This window comes from Dasypus novemcinctus, chromosome 18, assembly GCF_030445035.2.
Source record: "Dasypus novemcinctus isolate mDasNov1 chromosome 18, mDasNov1.1.hap2, whole genome shotgun sequence".
NCBI lineage: Eukaryota > Metazoa > Chordata > Mammalia > Cingulata > Dasypodidae > Dasypus > Dasypus novemcinctus.
Window position 1 is genome coordinate 10,690,604 of NC_080690.1, and position 16,170 is coordinate 10,706,773.

Here is a 16,170-nt window from a genome sequence, read left to right on the forward strand (position 1 = left end):
TGTTGGGAAATCAAAAATGTTTATGTTGCAAACATCATTGTAGGTAATTCAAACACATTTCCATTTACTCCTTAGCAGTAATGACTTTTAATGACAACAGAAAGACTCAATGAATTTTGTTGACAAATTTAATTGCAACCCCAATTAATTTAATAATTATTCTTCTCTGTCAAGGATATGTTTCTGAAGATTGTCATCATATAGAATTACCAGAACATTCTTAAGCATCTGGCAAATGATTTCATTCCAACGTCTAGCCCAGATCCTGGCATGACAGTAAGCAGTGAATACAGACGCAGGTGAAAGAAAAAATGAAAGACTGGAAGGGGAAAGGAAGGCTGATGGAGTACTTTGGTACCCCAGTTTGATTTTTTACAGTATGTTCCACTGTATCCCACTTATCCAAATCAAGTTGGATTCCATTCTGGGAAAAACAAAACAAAACACAAAGCCAAGGGAGACAAACCTACCAATGACAAAAAAAAAAAAGAAAAAACAGAGTCTCTATGCCTCTTTTTTTTTCCTGAAAGAGAACTGTAGAGCATCCCTTAGTCCCAAGGCCCCCCGCATCAATGTAAATAAAGGCTAACAAAAGAGGGGGAGAGGTAGAATAATAGGTACTCTGTGCTTCTCAGCTGGACATCACTGTAGCAACAATGATTTCTCCTCGGTTCTCATTAAGCTGACAGCTTGTGGGCAATATGAAGCTCCTATCCCCTCTTCTCAAGGTTGCCAGGACTCTCAAAGCTCATTCTGATGCCTAATTTTAATGATTGTGAAAAGTCTTACAAGATCCTCACATCCTCTGTCTTCTGATCAACTCTTACTAATCCACTTTTACACACACACACTTTTCCCTGTTTAAAGTAGATGTTTTATGTCTATCTGGTCATGCAGTATATATTCTTAAAAACCTTCTCAAATCAGTTTAGGATCAAGAGGGGAAATAAAGACATTCATAATAGTGATATTATTCCATGCATTATAGCTATTCTCCTCAACAACCCTGCAAGATGTTTGTAATTATCCACTTTACAGAGCCTGGAAAGTGAGGCCCAGAGATGCTAAGTGGTTTGCCCAAGGCCACACAGCCAGTAAATGGTAGACAGAGCTGGATTTAAACCTAAATGCAGTTGACCCCAAAACCTGTGTTCTCTCCACTACACCATGGGTTGGTAAATGGCCCCCTGGCCAAATCCAGCCTGTCGCCTGGTTTGCAAAATAAGTTTTATTCAAATACATTTCTCCATTTACATATTGTCTGTGGCTGCTTTCATGCTACAGGGGCAGAATTGAGTAGTGGCAACACAGAAGTTATGGCCTGCAAAGCCGAAACCACTTATTCTCTGGCCTTTTACAGAAATGTCTGCCTACTGCTACATTACATCACCCTTTCAAGTTAGTAATGTGTTTAATAGGAGATGACAGTGTATAATCTGTTTTAGAAATTTTTTAAAAATAATTATTTCAAAAGATTTTATACCTAAAGGCAAAAATTTTTACTTATGAGGAAAGTGTTCTCCCCTGATATTTTCAGATGTATTACATTTTCCAGAATATGATTCTTAATACCTTAAGATGGAAAACAGGTTGGGAAAAATTAGCTCATAGATGTTAAAAAATTCCTAAAAATCATAAGTAAGATCTAGACTTAGAGCATTCATTACAGCTAAAAAATCTGCCTCTCTGTTTTTCTTTTCTTTTAGTTTTCATGCTGTATAGAAAAGCAAAGCAATATGAGTCTCTGTTAGGCAAACCAAAAATGGATTTCTCATGCTGAGCAAAGAGCAATGCAGATATGTTGGTTAAAACATTATTCTTAAAATTATGCTAGAGAGGAATACAAAAGATTAAGCTGTAATTTACACATTAGTCTTTAGGGTAATTTATCCCTCAAAATTTGGAATTTATTTATAACTTATAGCCCACCCACTTTCATTGAAGGATTTAGGACAGCAAAATTTGGAAAAAGAAAACCAAGAATATGATATCTGAGATTAGTGGATTCAAGTTCTGAAAGCAATTTAGTAAAACTAAATAAAGTTTCCTCCTCTAATGTTTGAAAAGTAAAGAAATGATAGAAAACTGTTATTTTTAACTTTTTTTCAAACACCAATATTCTTTATTATTTTCTAAGTGAAACAAAAGCCTAGTTTCTTGCAATCATACTGGAGACAGAATATTGAAAAGAGAAAATAGTAATCCATGGTCAAAAGCAAAGTTCTGGAAAACTTTAGAATTATTTATATATATACTCTTCAATGTAGGTCGATTTCAATTAGTTTCCAGGATGAATCAAAATACAAAATACCTGGGCAATATTACATGAGCTGACAGGTCATGGATTCCCTACATTAGATGCCATCACCCACTTTTTAAACTCCATGATTGGAATCCATGTCAGGGATATAAGGAACTCAAGTTATAAAACATTCTTTGAGAAAGTAAATAAAAACACATTCACAGAGGTCCTAGTATGTGCTGGACACTGTTCTAGGCCCTGTTCAAAATGTGTACCTTTGAGTAAAGCAAGTAGCTAGGACGAGAGATGAAAATCTGCGAAAGCATCACAAACCGCATACTATTGTTTCAAAGTCCATTTCAGAAAAATCTCAATATTTGGTCTGAATGACTAGAAAGGGTCCCATCTCTCCATCCTCTGATGGACGCCTCCTCCCCCTGCCTAGCGGTATGGGGTCTGGCTAATCTCCAGGTTTATAGTTTAAACAAAAATATCCTTCAAAACTCAGTTCAGTCAGGATTTACCACAGGCTTTGGTTTGGAACTTTCCAGTAATGCCCAAGATAATTTACCCGAGACATACTGGCCAACCACCACCACCAGCTCTGGGAAGACCTGCTGAGGAGACAGGCTGAGGCTTCCCGGGCTGACCACCCGGAAGAGTGAGTGGAGGAGAGCAGAATAAATGAGTGGAAACGGAGGAGGGTAGATAGAGAGAGAGTGGGCAGATAGGTGAATTGATCAGGGCATGCAGATGTGAAAAAACCTGGCACTGCCAACCAGACATTTGTCTTCTCTCGATGGCAGACTGTACTCCTGCCTATGAATTTGTTCAGGCCTCTAGAGCAGGCTACGAATTCACAAGAAACAAAGGAGACAAAAGAACATGTTGACTGACACCACAGGGATGCAGTCATCCAAAACCAGATTGCAGAACACTCTGCAGGACAAACCGCCTGGTTCCATAAACAAACATGTTGCATCCAAAAAAGAAAACAATAGTAGGGTGGGGGTGGGAATGAGGGGACCCTAGAGATTACAAGAGAATTAAGACACATATTTTAATGCATGGACCTCATTTCAATTCTGATTTTAAGCAAATAGAGGAAGAGAATATAAATGTTTATTGTTTTAAACCACCACGTGTTGGGGGTAACGTATTGCTCAGCAATAGGTAACCAATACAGAAATCCATACTGAAAACAACTTGAAATGAGGCAAGAAACGAAAGAGCAGAGTCGCTTTGGATTCAGACTCAGATTCAAATCCAGGAGGCACCACTTGCTAAACTTGGGAAAGTGACTTAGCCTCTTGGTGCTCGGGCTTTTTATCTGTAAAATGGAAATGATAATGACTAATGTCTAGGGTTATTTAAGAAATTACAGAAAGAGTACATGCGTAAGTGTTTAGCACATTGCTTGGAATAAACAAAAAATTAACTAGCAGCTACCTTCTATTTCATAAGCCGTACTAACAGTACTCATTCTAGAGTATGCCTCCTCAAAAAAAGACGCAGCTATCCCCAAAGAGGCTGCAGCCACATCCCCTCCTGCTAGAAGGCAGATGGAGGGGGGCTGTGCAGTACAACGAGCAGCATCTTCCGTCAGTGTTTGCATGTAGCATCTGTTTCTACCTTTTGCAGTATAGGGATGAGCAATACACTGCCTCAGTGCGGGGAAACGCACTTGAACTAGAGCACGAGCCGAGGGAATGCACAGCGCCCGACAACACTCTGCTGCGCTCCCACACAGGCTTCGAAATGGTGTATTAAATGGTGGCATCCACGGGGAATTTAAATGTAAGGGTTTTTCCTCTCCTCAGTCCAACAGCACAAAAAGAGATTGGTTCTGAACTGGCAGCCTTTCTTTCATTTGTCATTATGTTTTACACACAAGGAAATTTTAATGTCTAAAGATGGGAAGTGATGATAAGAACAGAGCTACACGTGTTTTTTTGGCAGCTGAGTCACTAGCACTTGAATTCACTTCTGACAGTTCTCAGAATCTAAAGACCTGTAAGTACTAAACTGTCATCTGTCTATCCACGTGAGATTTCACTTTGGCAGTATTTCAAAAGCAAAATCACTCGTTTTTTTATGCATAGTTTAGCCACCACAATATTTCTCCAAGCCATGTAAAACTCTGTACTCTCAAGAGACATAGACACAGAGGCTGGCCCGACAGTTTTCTAAAAGAAAAATCGCCCCTGTTTCTGAACTTAGGATACAAAACTTAAAATCATTCGCTAAAATCAAGGATTAGGCTAAAATGCGTGGTAGCTTTCTCTAAGAGCTTGAATTTTGGTGAGTGCACAAGGCACTTAAATTTGATGATTTCCAAACTATTTATTGGTTAAAAACTAATGGTCCCATAAAGACTTGGGAGATAGTCCTATTATGTGACAGTTGGCACTTTTCAGCAAAACTACTCCCTTCCAATGCTATCTGGCACAGGAAAAAGAGGGAGACTCATAGAGGCAGAGAACTGGGGCTATTGCACAGTTATCAGAGAGAGCGCAGGGGCAGAAGAACTGACCAAAATCCTGCATCTGCCGCCAACCTGCAAAGTGAACCTGGCAAAGTCACTGACCTTCTGAGTCTTGGCCTCCATGTGGACAAAGGTAGGGGCACTGGAGTGACCACATAGGACCTGGGCCCCCTCCTTGCCAGCCGTGTGCCTCCGGGTGAATGATGCATCCTTCCTGGCCTCACTTTCCTCATCTGTATAATGGAGATAACCACAGCACGCACCCCAAAAGGGCTGATTTGAGAATTAGGAAACCCATGCAAACTTCTTCCTGTGTGGCCCATAGCAAGCACTCGATAAATGAGCTGCTAACACCCTAGTGGTGGTGGTGGTAGGGCTGTTATTATTCCCTCCCAAGTGACCACAAAGATATTAGGTTGAGAAGCCAGCTGTTAGCAATGAAACACCTCTTGCTGACAATTGCAATGATCGCTTGTTGAGGTGAACTCGGCTTCCCAAGGACCACCACACTCTCCCCAGTGCTTAGAAGACTGCCTGGGGCTTCAGCAGCACTCATTAAATACAGGTTAAGTGAATGAACATGGAGGCAAATGAATGATGAAGGAGTAAATGAAGACATGACTTGAAAGCTACTGTCAGACCCTGACTTGGGCTCCTCCGGCAGGTGTGGCCCGGCCTAGCAGCGGCAGGTTGCCGAGCAAGTACTGCTATCCAACACACAGTACGTTTCACCGGGGTTTACTGGCTGGCTGGGCGATGGTTTCTGTTCCTGGGGCCACGGGGCCTGCACTTAGGGGATGCTTTGGTTCTTGGTAAGTAAGGACTCTGCATCCAGACCTCAATGACTCAGGCCAATTACGTGACCTAGAAAGAACCTTAGATAGCATACTTTTTAACAGTCTGAAATCAGAATGAGAAATTAAGGGAGACACAAAAGGGTGTGGACACTGGACAACATTTCAAGGTCAGAGCTACATAGCATTATACAATTCAAAATACATGGTTTAAGATACCACCCCTCACATCTGTCACCCACTCTGAGAACTGTAAAACCAAACATTCTGAACAGAGCCTAACCCGAAGACGGCTGTAATTTTTCAGAGTTTTCCAAACCCAGTCATTCTGGTGCCGACTGGGTAATTATCTTATCCTCAGCACCCCTGCACTATTATTAACTTAATCCTCAGGTTTAAATCGACTCACTTAAAAAAATATTAAATGAAGTTATTTTGTAATGAAAGTTAAACCACTCTGTTAAATGAAAAATCAGGATTGCTTGCCATAAATATGAGGTAACCACAAAAATAAACACTTGGAAACAAAATATTATAATTAAAATGTACCTAGCCAAGCACAGAGCATTCTGGGAGCAGTGAAACCATTCCATGATACCGTAATGGTGGATACATTTGTCAAAACTCAGAGAACTGTACAACACACAGAGTGAGGCCTAAAGTTAACTCTACACTTTAATTACTAATAATGCATCGATATTGGTTCATCAGTTGGTTCTCAGCCTCCCTGTAGTACAGGAGAACTGAGATTACCCAGTCCTGAAACCAATTAAAATATATTCTTCTTTGATTCTGAGATGGACTTTTTTCCCACCTGCAAACCTGTCTGTAATCAGGATGCATCTTACAACTGGCTGGATTTTATAAGCCGCTTCTACAAGTGCTTGAATGGTGTCTTTTATTTTTTCCTGGGAAGCTGTCATTAGATTGATGACACATCTCATAATGAGGGTGACTTAGAGTCAAGGAAATATGGTATGCCTTAACGGGGCCAATATAAATGGGCCTCCCGTTTGGACGCCGAGACAACATAACAGCGTTGGGTTCCCCCAGTCGTGTCCATCTGATAAAGATATTACAATAGCAAGGAATTATGATCTATAATTCTCCCCTGGAACACTCACACATTCTTGGCCTTGAACGCCTCAGCAAAATGCTGCACGCTATGGAGCAGAGCAAGGTCCAGGGTCATTGCTTCCACCTTGGCTTTATGCTGGAATGAGAGAAAATAAAAAGAAATGATAAATAACAGCAAGTTTAGTTCATGGTATCAAGTTACAGTAAATGTGTTATGGAACATGTCGGAATTCCCTTGTTTAATATTAGACGCCCAGAGAGAATATAAATCATCGGAACGAATGGAAGGACGGAGCTTTTACTGCCAAGTTCGGGTGGGACGTGAGACTGAGACTCTGTTAACCCACAGGCTGGGGCTTGTGCTGTTTTTCACTCAGCAAAGGAAGAGGCTCCAAAGAGTCTTCAGGCTAACATTATTTCCTCTTAATCGGCGCCCTAAAAACGATAATGATCTGGGGACAGCAGGAAAAAACCTAGCTCAACGATTCAGCAGACAAAATTTTATAATCTGGAAAGCTGCTATCTTGATTCCACCAAGCCTGCATCACACATTAAAGACAATTCTTTTATATAAAGTACAGAAACTGGCAAAACTAATCTATGCTGATGATCCTGACTGACACAAACCCCACAGAGAATCAAGAAATCTATGGAACTCTATAGACAGGTGGGCCACTTGCAAATATTAATGATCCCATCAGAGGCTATCGTCTATTCAGAGCCTACCATGGGCCAGGCAATTTATAGGCATTGTCTCATTTAATCCTTGCATCAATTGAAAGATGGATGATATCTTCCCCATTTTACAAGGAGATCTTCCAAGAGATGGCAGAGCTAAAAAGGGGAGTGGGTGAGGACTGACCTCAAGTCAGTCTAACTTCAAAGTCAAAGTTCCCTCCTGGAAAGAAAGTAGGACTGGACCAGTCAAGATTTGAACAATCATGTTCCATTGGCCAGCCTCCCAGCACCATTCTGGAAGGATAAAGTCCAGGGTTACCTTTCCAACTTACTTCGTATTTATGGGAGCACACCCAATTTTTATGTCTGGCTGGACTTTGGAGTGTGAGATTAAACACTAAACACTATCTCTTCTTAGACCTTGTTCCACTGAGGGAGAGACAGCCAACAAAACCAGAGCCATCTGCCTATTCAGGTAAGAAGAGTCCCATAAAACAAATGGTTAATCTGGGAATTCTTGTCTAGACTGTGATGCTAAAGAAAGACTATGGAGAATAACATGATATCTGCAATGCTATGAAGGGGGGACCAAACAGCACTGCTTGAACATCCTCCACCCTAGCTATCTTACTCAGGGATGGTTACAAGTTGTGCTGAGAGGTTTAGTGTCTCCACGCCCATTAATCTTGGCCTCCTAAGTCCTGGGCTCTAACCCAAGTCCTAAGCCTTGAACAATAAACACCAGGCAGAGACAACTAGAAAGAATACTGAACTCAATTATTAGGTTTGAGACTTTGGGCCATATAACATTTCTGATTCTCGGTTTCCTCATTTGTAAAAGGAGAATATTAATTATCTACCACAGAGTTGTAAGGATAACTGTTAAACACCGAACACCCTACGTGGAAGACAGAGGGTGTTCAACAAATAAGAAGACGGAGATAAGACAGCCAGCAGGCCCAATTCTTTCCCTGCATTATAAGTTAGTTACAAACCTGGCACCGTTCAGCAATAAATGGCAGCTTGGGTGAGCTACAGTGCAGCGTGGTGGATGAAAGAGTGAGTGATGGCCAAGGCTCTTCCCCGAAGACCAGATCAGAGCAGATCAGACCAGATCAGACCAGATGGCTGACAGTCAGATCCTGGAGGACCCCTGTCTCCTAACAGAGCCCAGTTTTAGGGAAAGGAGATACGGGTGATAAAATGAGTTCCCCAAACCCCAAGAGCATATCAGTGACAAAGGCAAGACTTGCCAATGCAGATTTATATTCCTGGTCTTGGAGAACAGTGGCAGATGCTTAACTGTGCAGATTTTGGGAGGAAGAGAAGCATGAACTTGATCCAGGAAGAGGGGGAAATGCCAACAAATGGATTTTGTTTACACTCCCTAAGTCCGGGAGCTATTAGAGTCAGAAGGTCCACGGGAAGGTGAGGCCAGGCCCCTCATGGTAGAGAGGAAACTTGAATCCGAGAGAAGTTAAGAAATTTGAGCGAGGTCACAGAGGGCACGCAGAGCTTGAGCCTCCAGAGGAGCAGTGCCTCGCATACTTTCTGCCTCAATGAACCACGTGAAGCTGACAGATAAAGTCCCTGCAGAGTGTAACTGTGTCAGTGGCTAACTTTTATTCCCCACAAAGATCCTGAAGCCCCATACATGCTCCACAGCTCCAGTGTGCCCTTCAGAGCTGGCAAACTGAGCAGCCTTTCAGCCTCACCTTCCCTCCTCTGTCCCCAAGCCTCACTCAGAACATGACGCTTGCCACTACACACGTCTTACAGAATTCGAATTTATAGCAAGAGGCAAGTCATATATTCACTACGTCAGGGGAGGGGGTGGGGAGGTAAAATGATTGTTCTTCTCAGCCAAGCCCCCTATGGAGGCTCCAGAGATAGGTGGGCTACATATAAAAATGCATGCACAGATTTCCCCAACCAAACAAGGAGAATATTCCCAGATGGTGACCCCAAAGCATTACTCCAACTAAAACGATGACATGACCAGGTAGCCTGGACGTTCTTCTCTAGGTGTAACTTACAGCTGGGAGGTTGGCTTTCGGTGGTCCCCCTTCACTTTGAAATACAGCACAGAGCTGCCACTACCAATAAGAACAAAACAAGAACATACACTCCCTGGGAGAACAAGGGGTCACAAGCCATCAAGTAGTGCAACAGACTAATCCACAAGCTGCGGGTTCCTGAGCCCCTGAGGACAGGGACTCAAGGCCACACAATTATTCAGGTAACTCTCCTGCCCTAGGTATCAGGTTTCCTGTTTCTGCTACTGACCTTGAGAATGGCACGGGGACTGTGTTGAGTTCAATGGGGGGAAATGTCGTTTTTAGAATCAGGGTGTGTGTATGTATTTATGTGTGTTTATTAGAGGGTTTGCTCTCCTGATCATCTAACACTCTTAGCAGCGTTTAGAAATGCTGATTCTGGAACATGTTCTAAACAGGAATGCAGGGGCTCACAGATTACAACAGAACGCCTTTTTGAGGCATGAACTGCTGATTGTTACTTGAAGACAGGAGGCATGGCCTTCCAAGGGAAGCTTTCCTGCTCGCTCTGACAGCAAATGCAGGTCTGACCACAATTCACTTTTTCGGTTTAGCCCACTTTTTCGGTTTAGAACTTTTGTTGTTGCTGTTGACTTTTATTTGGAATTAATTATAGAATCACAAGAGGTGATCCTCTAGCTGTCTTTCAATTAACATCAACCTCCCTAGACTTTTAGTCACAATCACATTTATAAATTAGCAGTATTAGTTATACTCATTATAATACGCACTCAATTTTTTTCCTTTTTTTTTTTTTTTTGATGTCTATATGTATAATCCTAGGACATTTCATCACATGCAGAGATTCATATAAGCCACCACCACATTCACTATACAAAGCTGTTCCATCACCAGAAAGGAACCCAGACTCTCTTATTAAGACGTGTTGGAATTGGATCACGCAGTCTAGAACATGAGAGGCTCAGGCCTTCTCAGTGGGACCCAGCTCTCTGGATTGGCCCTACTGAGACTTGGAATGGCCACCAAGAGATGGTCCAGATTTCTTAGCATGGATCACGAGACCTCCGTGCCAATCAGGATGTGCTTCAGGAAGGAAAAGCACACCTGAATCTCAGTGTCTTCAAACAACCAAAGTTTATTTATTCTTACACTTCCTGTCCATCCCAGGTCGGGAGCAGCCATGCTCAACGAGGTTGGCAGTTGGACCAACACCATCTGTAACACTGCTAGTCACCAAAGCACAGAGAGGAAAGTCAGCAAATTGCAAAGAGCAGGTCATGGGGCTGTGGCTACCTTCCAGAAAGTGGTGAAATGTGACCCCCCATGTGCCCAGAAAGAGGAGAAATGGAAATCGATAGTGAAGCACAGAATAACTAACGCAGAGTTCATGGTCTGGCCCCTGCCTACCCTCCAGGCTCATTTCAGGCCACTTCTTCCTCATACTCATATTCATTATAGAAAAATTCAGAGAAGACATAAGAATATGGATAAAGAAAAAAGCATCTAGATTCCCACCAACTCAGACTAAACTGGAGCCTTCCATATATCCCCCTTCCTCCCTCTGTTTCTCCCTTTCTTTTTTTTTTATTTTTTTTTTTAAAGATTTATTTATTTATTTAATTTCCCCCCCTCCCCTGGTTGTCTGTTCTTGGTGTCTATTTGCTGCATCTTGTTTCTTTGTCCACTTCTGTTGTCGTCAGCGGCACGGGAAGTGTGGGCGGCGCCATTCCTGGGCAGGCTGCTCTTTCTTTTCACGCTGGGCGGCTCTCCTTACAGGGCGCACTCCTTGCGCGTGGGGCTCCCCCACGTGGGGGACACCCTTGCGTAGCACGGCACTCCTTGCGCGCATCAGCACTGCGCATGGCCAGCTCCACACGGGTCAAGGAGGCCCGGGGTTTGAACAGCGGACCTCCCATATGGTAGACGGACGCCCTAACCACTGGGCCAAAGTCCGTTTCCCATCTCTCCCTTTCTTGCCCCTTCCCTCCCTCCCTCCCATTCTCCCCTCCTCCTTCCTTCCTATCCATTCTTTCTATCTACCTATGTATCTTTCCATCCACTCATCCATCCATCAGTCCATCCATCCACCCACATGTCCATCCATCAGTCCATCATCCACCTACATGTCTATCCATCTATCTGCATTTAACAGAGAGGACTTCATACTGCGGTCTTTGAATCTGGAAAACCTGTAAAATGGCTCTCAATCCTCCCCTAAATGCTTGCTCTTTTCTCTAATTACATTAGCACATGAACTTATCATCTTAGGCAAAATAGGAGTGTTAATTTATTTTAAATTATGTGTACAGATGCTAGTGTTCACCATTCTTAAACAACTGCATGAGTTCCACCTCACACATGAAGCATCAGGCCACTTCTAAGAAGCTAGAAACCCCCATGATCCCGAAACTCAGGGTTCAGCCAGAAAGACGGAAATAAGCAACCCACGTACTGTCCAATCTCTCGCTTCCCTGGGAGCCAGGGGCACGCATGGGTAGCACAGTCCACTGACACCCTCATCTTAACCAAGTGGTCTTGATCTATTCTTTATTAAGTTCCAAAACTATCTTGGCAATTTGCGAGTCTGTAAATACAAAATCAAAAGGGTTCCTTCTTGTTGTTACGCAACAGTGATCTCTAGGATCACTTTATGACTATAAATTAGCCAAGTAGGACTCGGATGTGATACTGTCTGAAACCAATGAGAGGTATTTGAACAGAGACATAGTGAGATGTCCAGAGTAGAAATGACAGAGCCAGGCTGACCTAGAGCCACAGACCAGCAGGACACAGCATGAGCTGTGAGACATCAGGGAGGCTACCTGAAGGCTCTAGGTACCAATCATCTTATTTGAATATGGGCACAATAGTATTTGCCCCACATGGTTAAAGATTACATATAATACACATGAGGTACAGGCATACAGCTAGCTCTCAATAAATAGTTAAGTATTATTATTATTATTATTTTGAAGGTCAGTACTAATGCACGATGCCAATAGGTTTTCTACATTAATGCATGTCAGTAATTATGTGTCTGCCTTTCTTTTTTTACATAAAAATTAACCTAATTAGCTCAAATAGAGGAATAGTTTCTCTAAGATGGAGGACAATATGTGACAGCAGAGCAAGAGGAAATAGACTCATTGAATCTCCTAGAGTCCATACTGCCCCACTTCCCAAACTCATTGAGTATTTTGAACCCAAAAGGTGATGATTAAGGCCACAGACACAAGCTGAATCCCAACTCCAGCACTCACCAATACCTAAATTATTCTAGCAGGTCACTTACTCTTCTTGTACGTTAAGTTTTCTCCTTTGTAAAATGGGAATAATTATAGAACCTACCTTATCAGGACATGAGATAATATATGTTGAGTACTTGAAATGGTGCCTGGACCTGGTAAGCACTCTAAGTGTTAGCTGTATATAATATTACTGTGAATGGTTACTGTTGTTTTTATCATCATTATCATTATCAGAATGTACCCTGGATCTCTTCAGCCTTCACTGATATGTTCAATGGGTCATCAGTGGCCAAGGGGAGCAATCTCAGAACAACTGACTATCTAAGACTTTGCCTCACAGCACCTGTTCATACCTATGGCAACCCTACGTTTGGGGAGGGGAGGGAGAGAGGGACGGGGTGGTTATTATTATTCACCTGTTTCATAGATAAGCAAAATGAAGGTCAGAACGCTATTGCACAACTTCACACAGATAATAACTGGCAGAGCCAGAATTCACACCAAGCCATGAGCTTAATCACTTTTCCATATTCTATATTGACCATAAAATTCACATGCCCTCTTGCCCATCCTCTCCTGTTGCCCCTCGGAGGCCAACCCCCAGGGAAAGCACGAGATCTGTATCTGCCTCCTGCAAGGGCAGCACTGTATCCAGCTCTTGGTCAACACTAAGAGAGACAACATTGAGAAGAGAGAACGCACACATTCATTCATTCATTCATTCACTAACACTCACTCTAAAGGTCAATAACATTCTACAGACTTTCTTCCTCCTTCGGTGCAACATGTCAGAAGAAACATCTCACACCCACATTTTGCTTTCTAACAATGGGAGGGGGAAAAGGCAATATCTCACATAACAGGTTTTTAGAAAACTATATGCAAATAGTTCCAAGGGTTAGATGTATTTTAAAGACATTAAAATTATTACTTAAAAAGTCATCATGTATTACAAACTTCTTGTGAATTAACTGGGAGTATATGAAGCGTTTCCTCCACTATCTGATTTCTACCCATAATGAACCTAAAGCATTTGGTCAGGGAACTCAAGCTACAGGAACTGCTGAGTGAAACCATGTAAGCATGTTCAAAATATGCTCACATGGCATACAAGGCTTGCATCCTCCACTGGGCTCAAACCAGTGCCTCCTGGGAGACACTTTCCATGCAGTCCCAGGCTGCTCAGGCAGGAGCAGCTCTTTTCTCTGCTGTGCTGAAAGCATCATCTCTAAGTTGGTAAGAAGAGAACAGTACCAATACAACAGATGGAGGCTGAAGGATGCAGAAACCATGGACGCTGGGAGCCAGGAAGTCCAGTCTTCAATATTCTCAAACAAAATTCTCTTTCAGCTGTGGGGGATTGGTCACTTGCAGCTGCAGAGGCTAAATTCAGTGTTTAGGGGGAATGAACTATTTTGCATTCTCCCATCAAGATGTCAATCCACGGGTATTAGACAGGTATATGCATACCCCTGAAGAGATGAGTTCTGTGTTTCCCGAAAAGAAACTGTCATTCACTTTATTTGTTGATAATAAGGGTGGAAAGGAGAGAAACACCTATAAAGTTCTTGGTTTGTTTTTTTTTTCTCCCTTAAGAGTAGCAGGAAAAATTTTTTGAAGTAGACATAATTTTCCCCATTTTATAGATGAGAGAACGGAGACTCTTAGCGTTTAAAGTGGTAGAGGAGGGAATTGGTTTTGGCTCAACTGATGGCGCATCTGCCTACCACATGGGAGGTCCAGGGTTCAAACCCAGGGCCTCCTGACCCATGTGGTGAGCTAGCCCATGCACGGTGCTGATGCGCGCAAAGAGTGCTGTGCCACACAGGGGTGTCCCCCACATAGGGGAGCCCATAAGCAAGGAGTGCACCCCATAAGGACAGCCACCCCACATGAAAAAAGCACAGCCTGCCCAGGAGTGGCGCTGCACACATGGAGAGCTGGTGCAGCAAGATAACTCAACAAAAAGAGACACAAATTCCCGATGCCACTGACAAGAATGCAAGGGGACACAGAAGAACACACAATGAATGGACACAGAGAACAGACAACTGGGTGGGGGTGGGGAGGAGAGAAATAAAGATAAATAAATAAAGTGGCAGAGCTAATAAGACACAGATCCAGGTCCAACCCAGAAGCATCCAATCCCAAAGCTCATGTCTTCACTAGGATACTACACTGCACTGTACCCGTGTCATCATGTTCTTCAATATATAACACCAAGAAGCTATAAAGAAATTAACACCATCTATATATTCTTATTTGCATCTATTTTATATATTTATTTTGCACACTTAGAATTTACAAGAGAAGTGCATTGCCAAAAGAGAAATGTAACCAAGGCAATAATCTACATTCAGAGCTTATTGTTAATGGCATCCTGCAAATTCCAATCCAATGGGCCTTAATTGCATTTTGCTGATGTCTCTCACCCTTCCACTTCACATACTTTCAGTCCTGATTTTAAGTTCTGAAACCTTAAATAGGAGTTGTCACATTTATAGCAGCAAGAGACACTGGTGCCGAACATAGTATTGACATGACATTATTCACATCTAACTATACGGGTTTAATAATTCATCAATATCCGTGGGACTTCATAACACTAATTTTTCCAGTATTACTTAAGTGATGCTGATGGCGGCACCCGCTGGTGGCATCATGGTCGGCAAATGCTTGCATCTATTTGTGGCTCTTGTACTTCTCCAGCAAACAAGCCAAACCAAGATCAGGAGCAAGCATGACTGGGATTTTGCCCAATCTCAGCCAAGTCTGTCAACGAGAAATAAGCGCAGAACAATGCTCTTTCTGATAGGGTACCCAAGGAAGGGAAGAGTTTTAGAGTCTTTTTTTTCTGTTTGCACCTATTTATACAGGTCTATACACCATGTGCATTTAGCAAGAAAAACCCTCTTAGAGAATATTCCACATTTCAAAGTAGAGAACCAAGAGAAATGATCCTTTGCAAAGCACTGGATTTTCTTTTAAGCCTTGAAGGACAGGGGATGAGTTTGTCATCCCTAACCTTCAGAGCTACCATCAAGCAACCGGAACTCCTGAGCTTCGCGCCAGAGCATCCCTCTCCCCCAAAACATAAATGCATCCCTAATAAGAAAAGCAGGATGACTCTTTCTTCACTTATGCACAGGTCAACAATTTTGCCTTGTGCTGCTGGAACTCAATTTATAAAATAACAGTATCAATATCTATAGGTAATTGTGAGGCTGATTCAAGGAGAAATTGCACCGAATAACAGCTTATTTAATTTGGTATATGAGTTACATGTCATGTAAAGCAAAGCTATTAAAAATGCTTAGACAGTAATTGGCAAAATTTTGCACTCTGGATAAAAAATGCTTATCTTGCCAGAAACTAACAAGACAGTGAAAATATTCAAAAACCTTCCAATTTCCCTCCATGCAATGTATTCACTTTGCAGTTTAAAAACAGTTTAAGGAAGGACAGTGAATGGCACAGGAGTTTGGCAGTAAACATGATTGTGCATTTACGCCTTGCTATTGAAGAAAGAGCCTTTTTTCATGGTGAATTTTTCATTCTAATGTAAGTGATGATTTACGTTAACTATAGGTAAAGCATAGTTACATTTTCCTGAAGGATTGCAGGCAAG

General features: G+C 42.3%; 1 protein-coding gene across 1 annotated transcript in view; it reads right to left on the reverse strand.

The window, feature by feature from the left end:
- Positions 1 to 16,170, reverse strand: part of WWOX (WW domain containing oxidoreductase) — a 995,490-nt gene that overhangs the window by 725,487 nt on the left and 253,833 nt on the right. Inside the window, exon 6 of the mRNA XM_058279670.2 lies at positions 6,646 to 6,734. Within this exon, the coding sequence (XP_058135653.2) occupies positions 6,646 to 6,734 (89 nt within the window). The remainder of the gene's footprint in view (positions 1 to 6,645; positions 6,735 to 16,170) is intronic.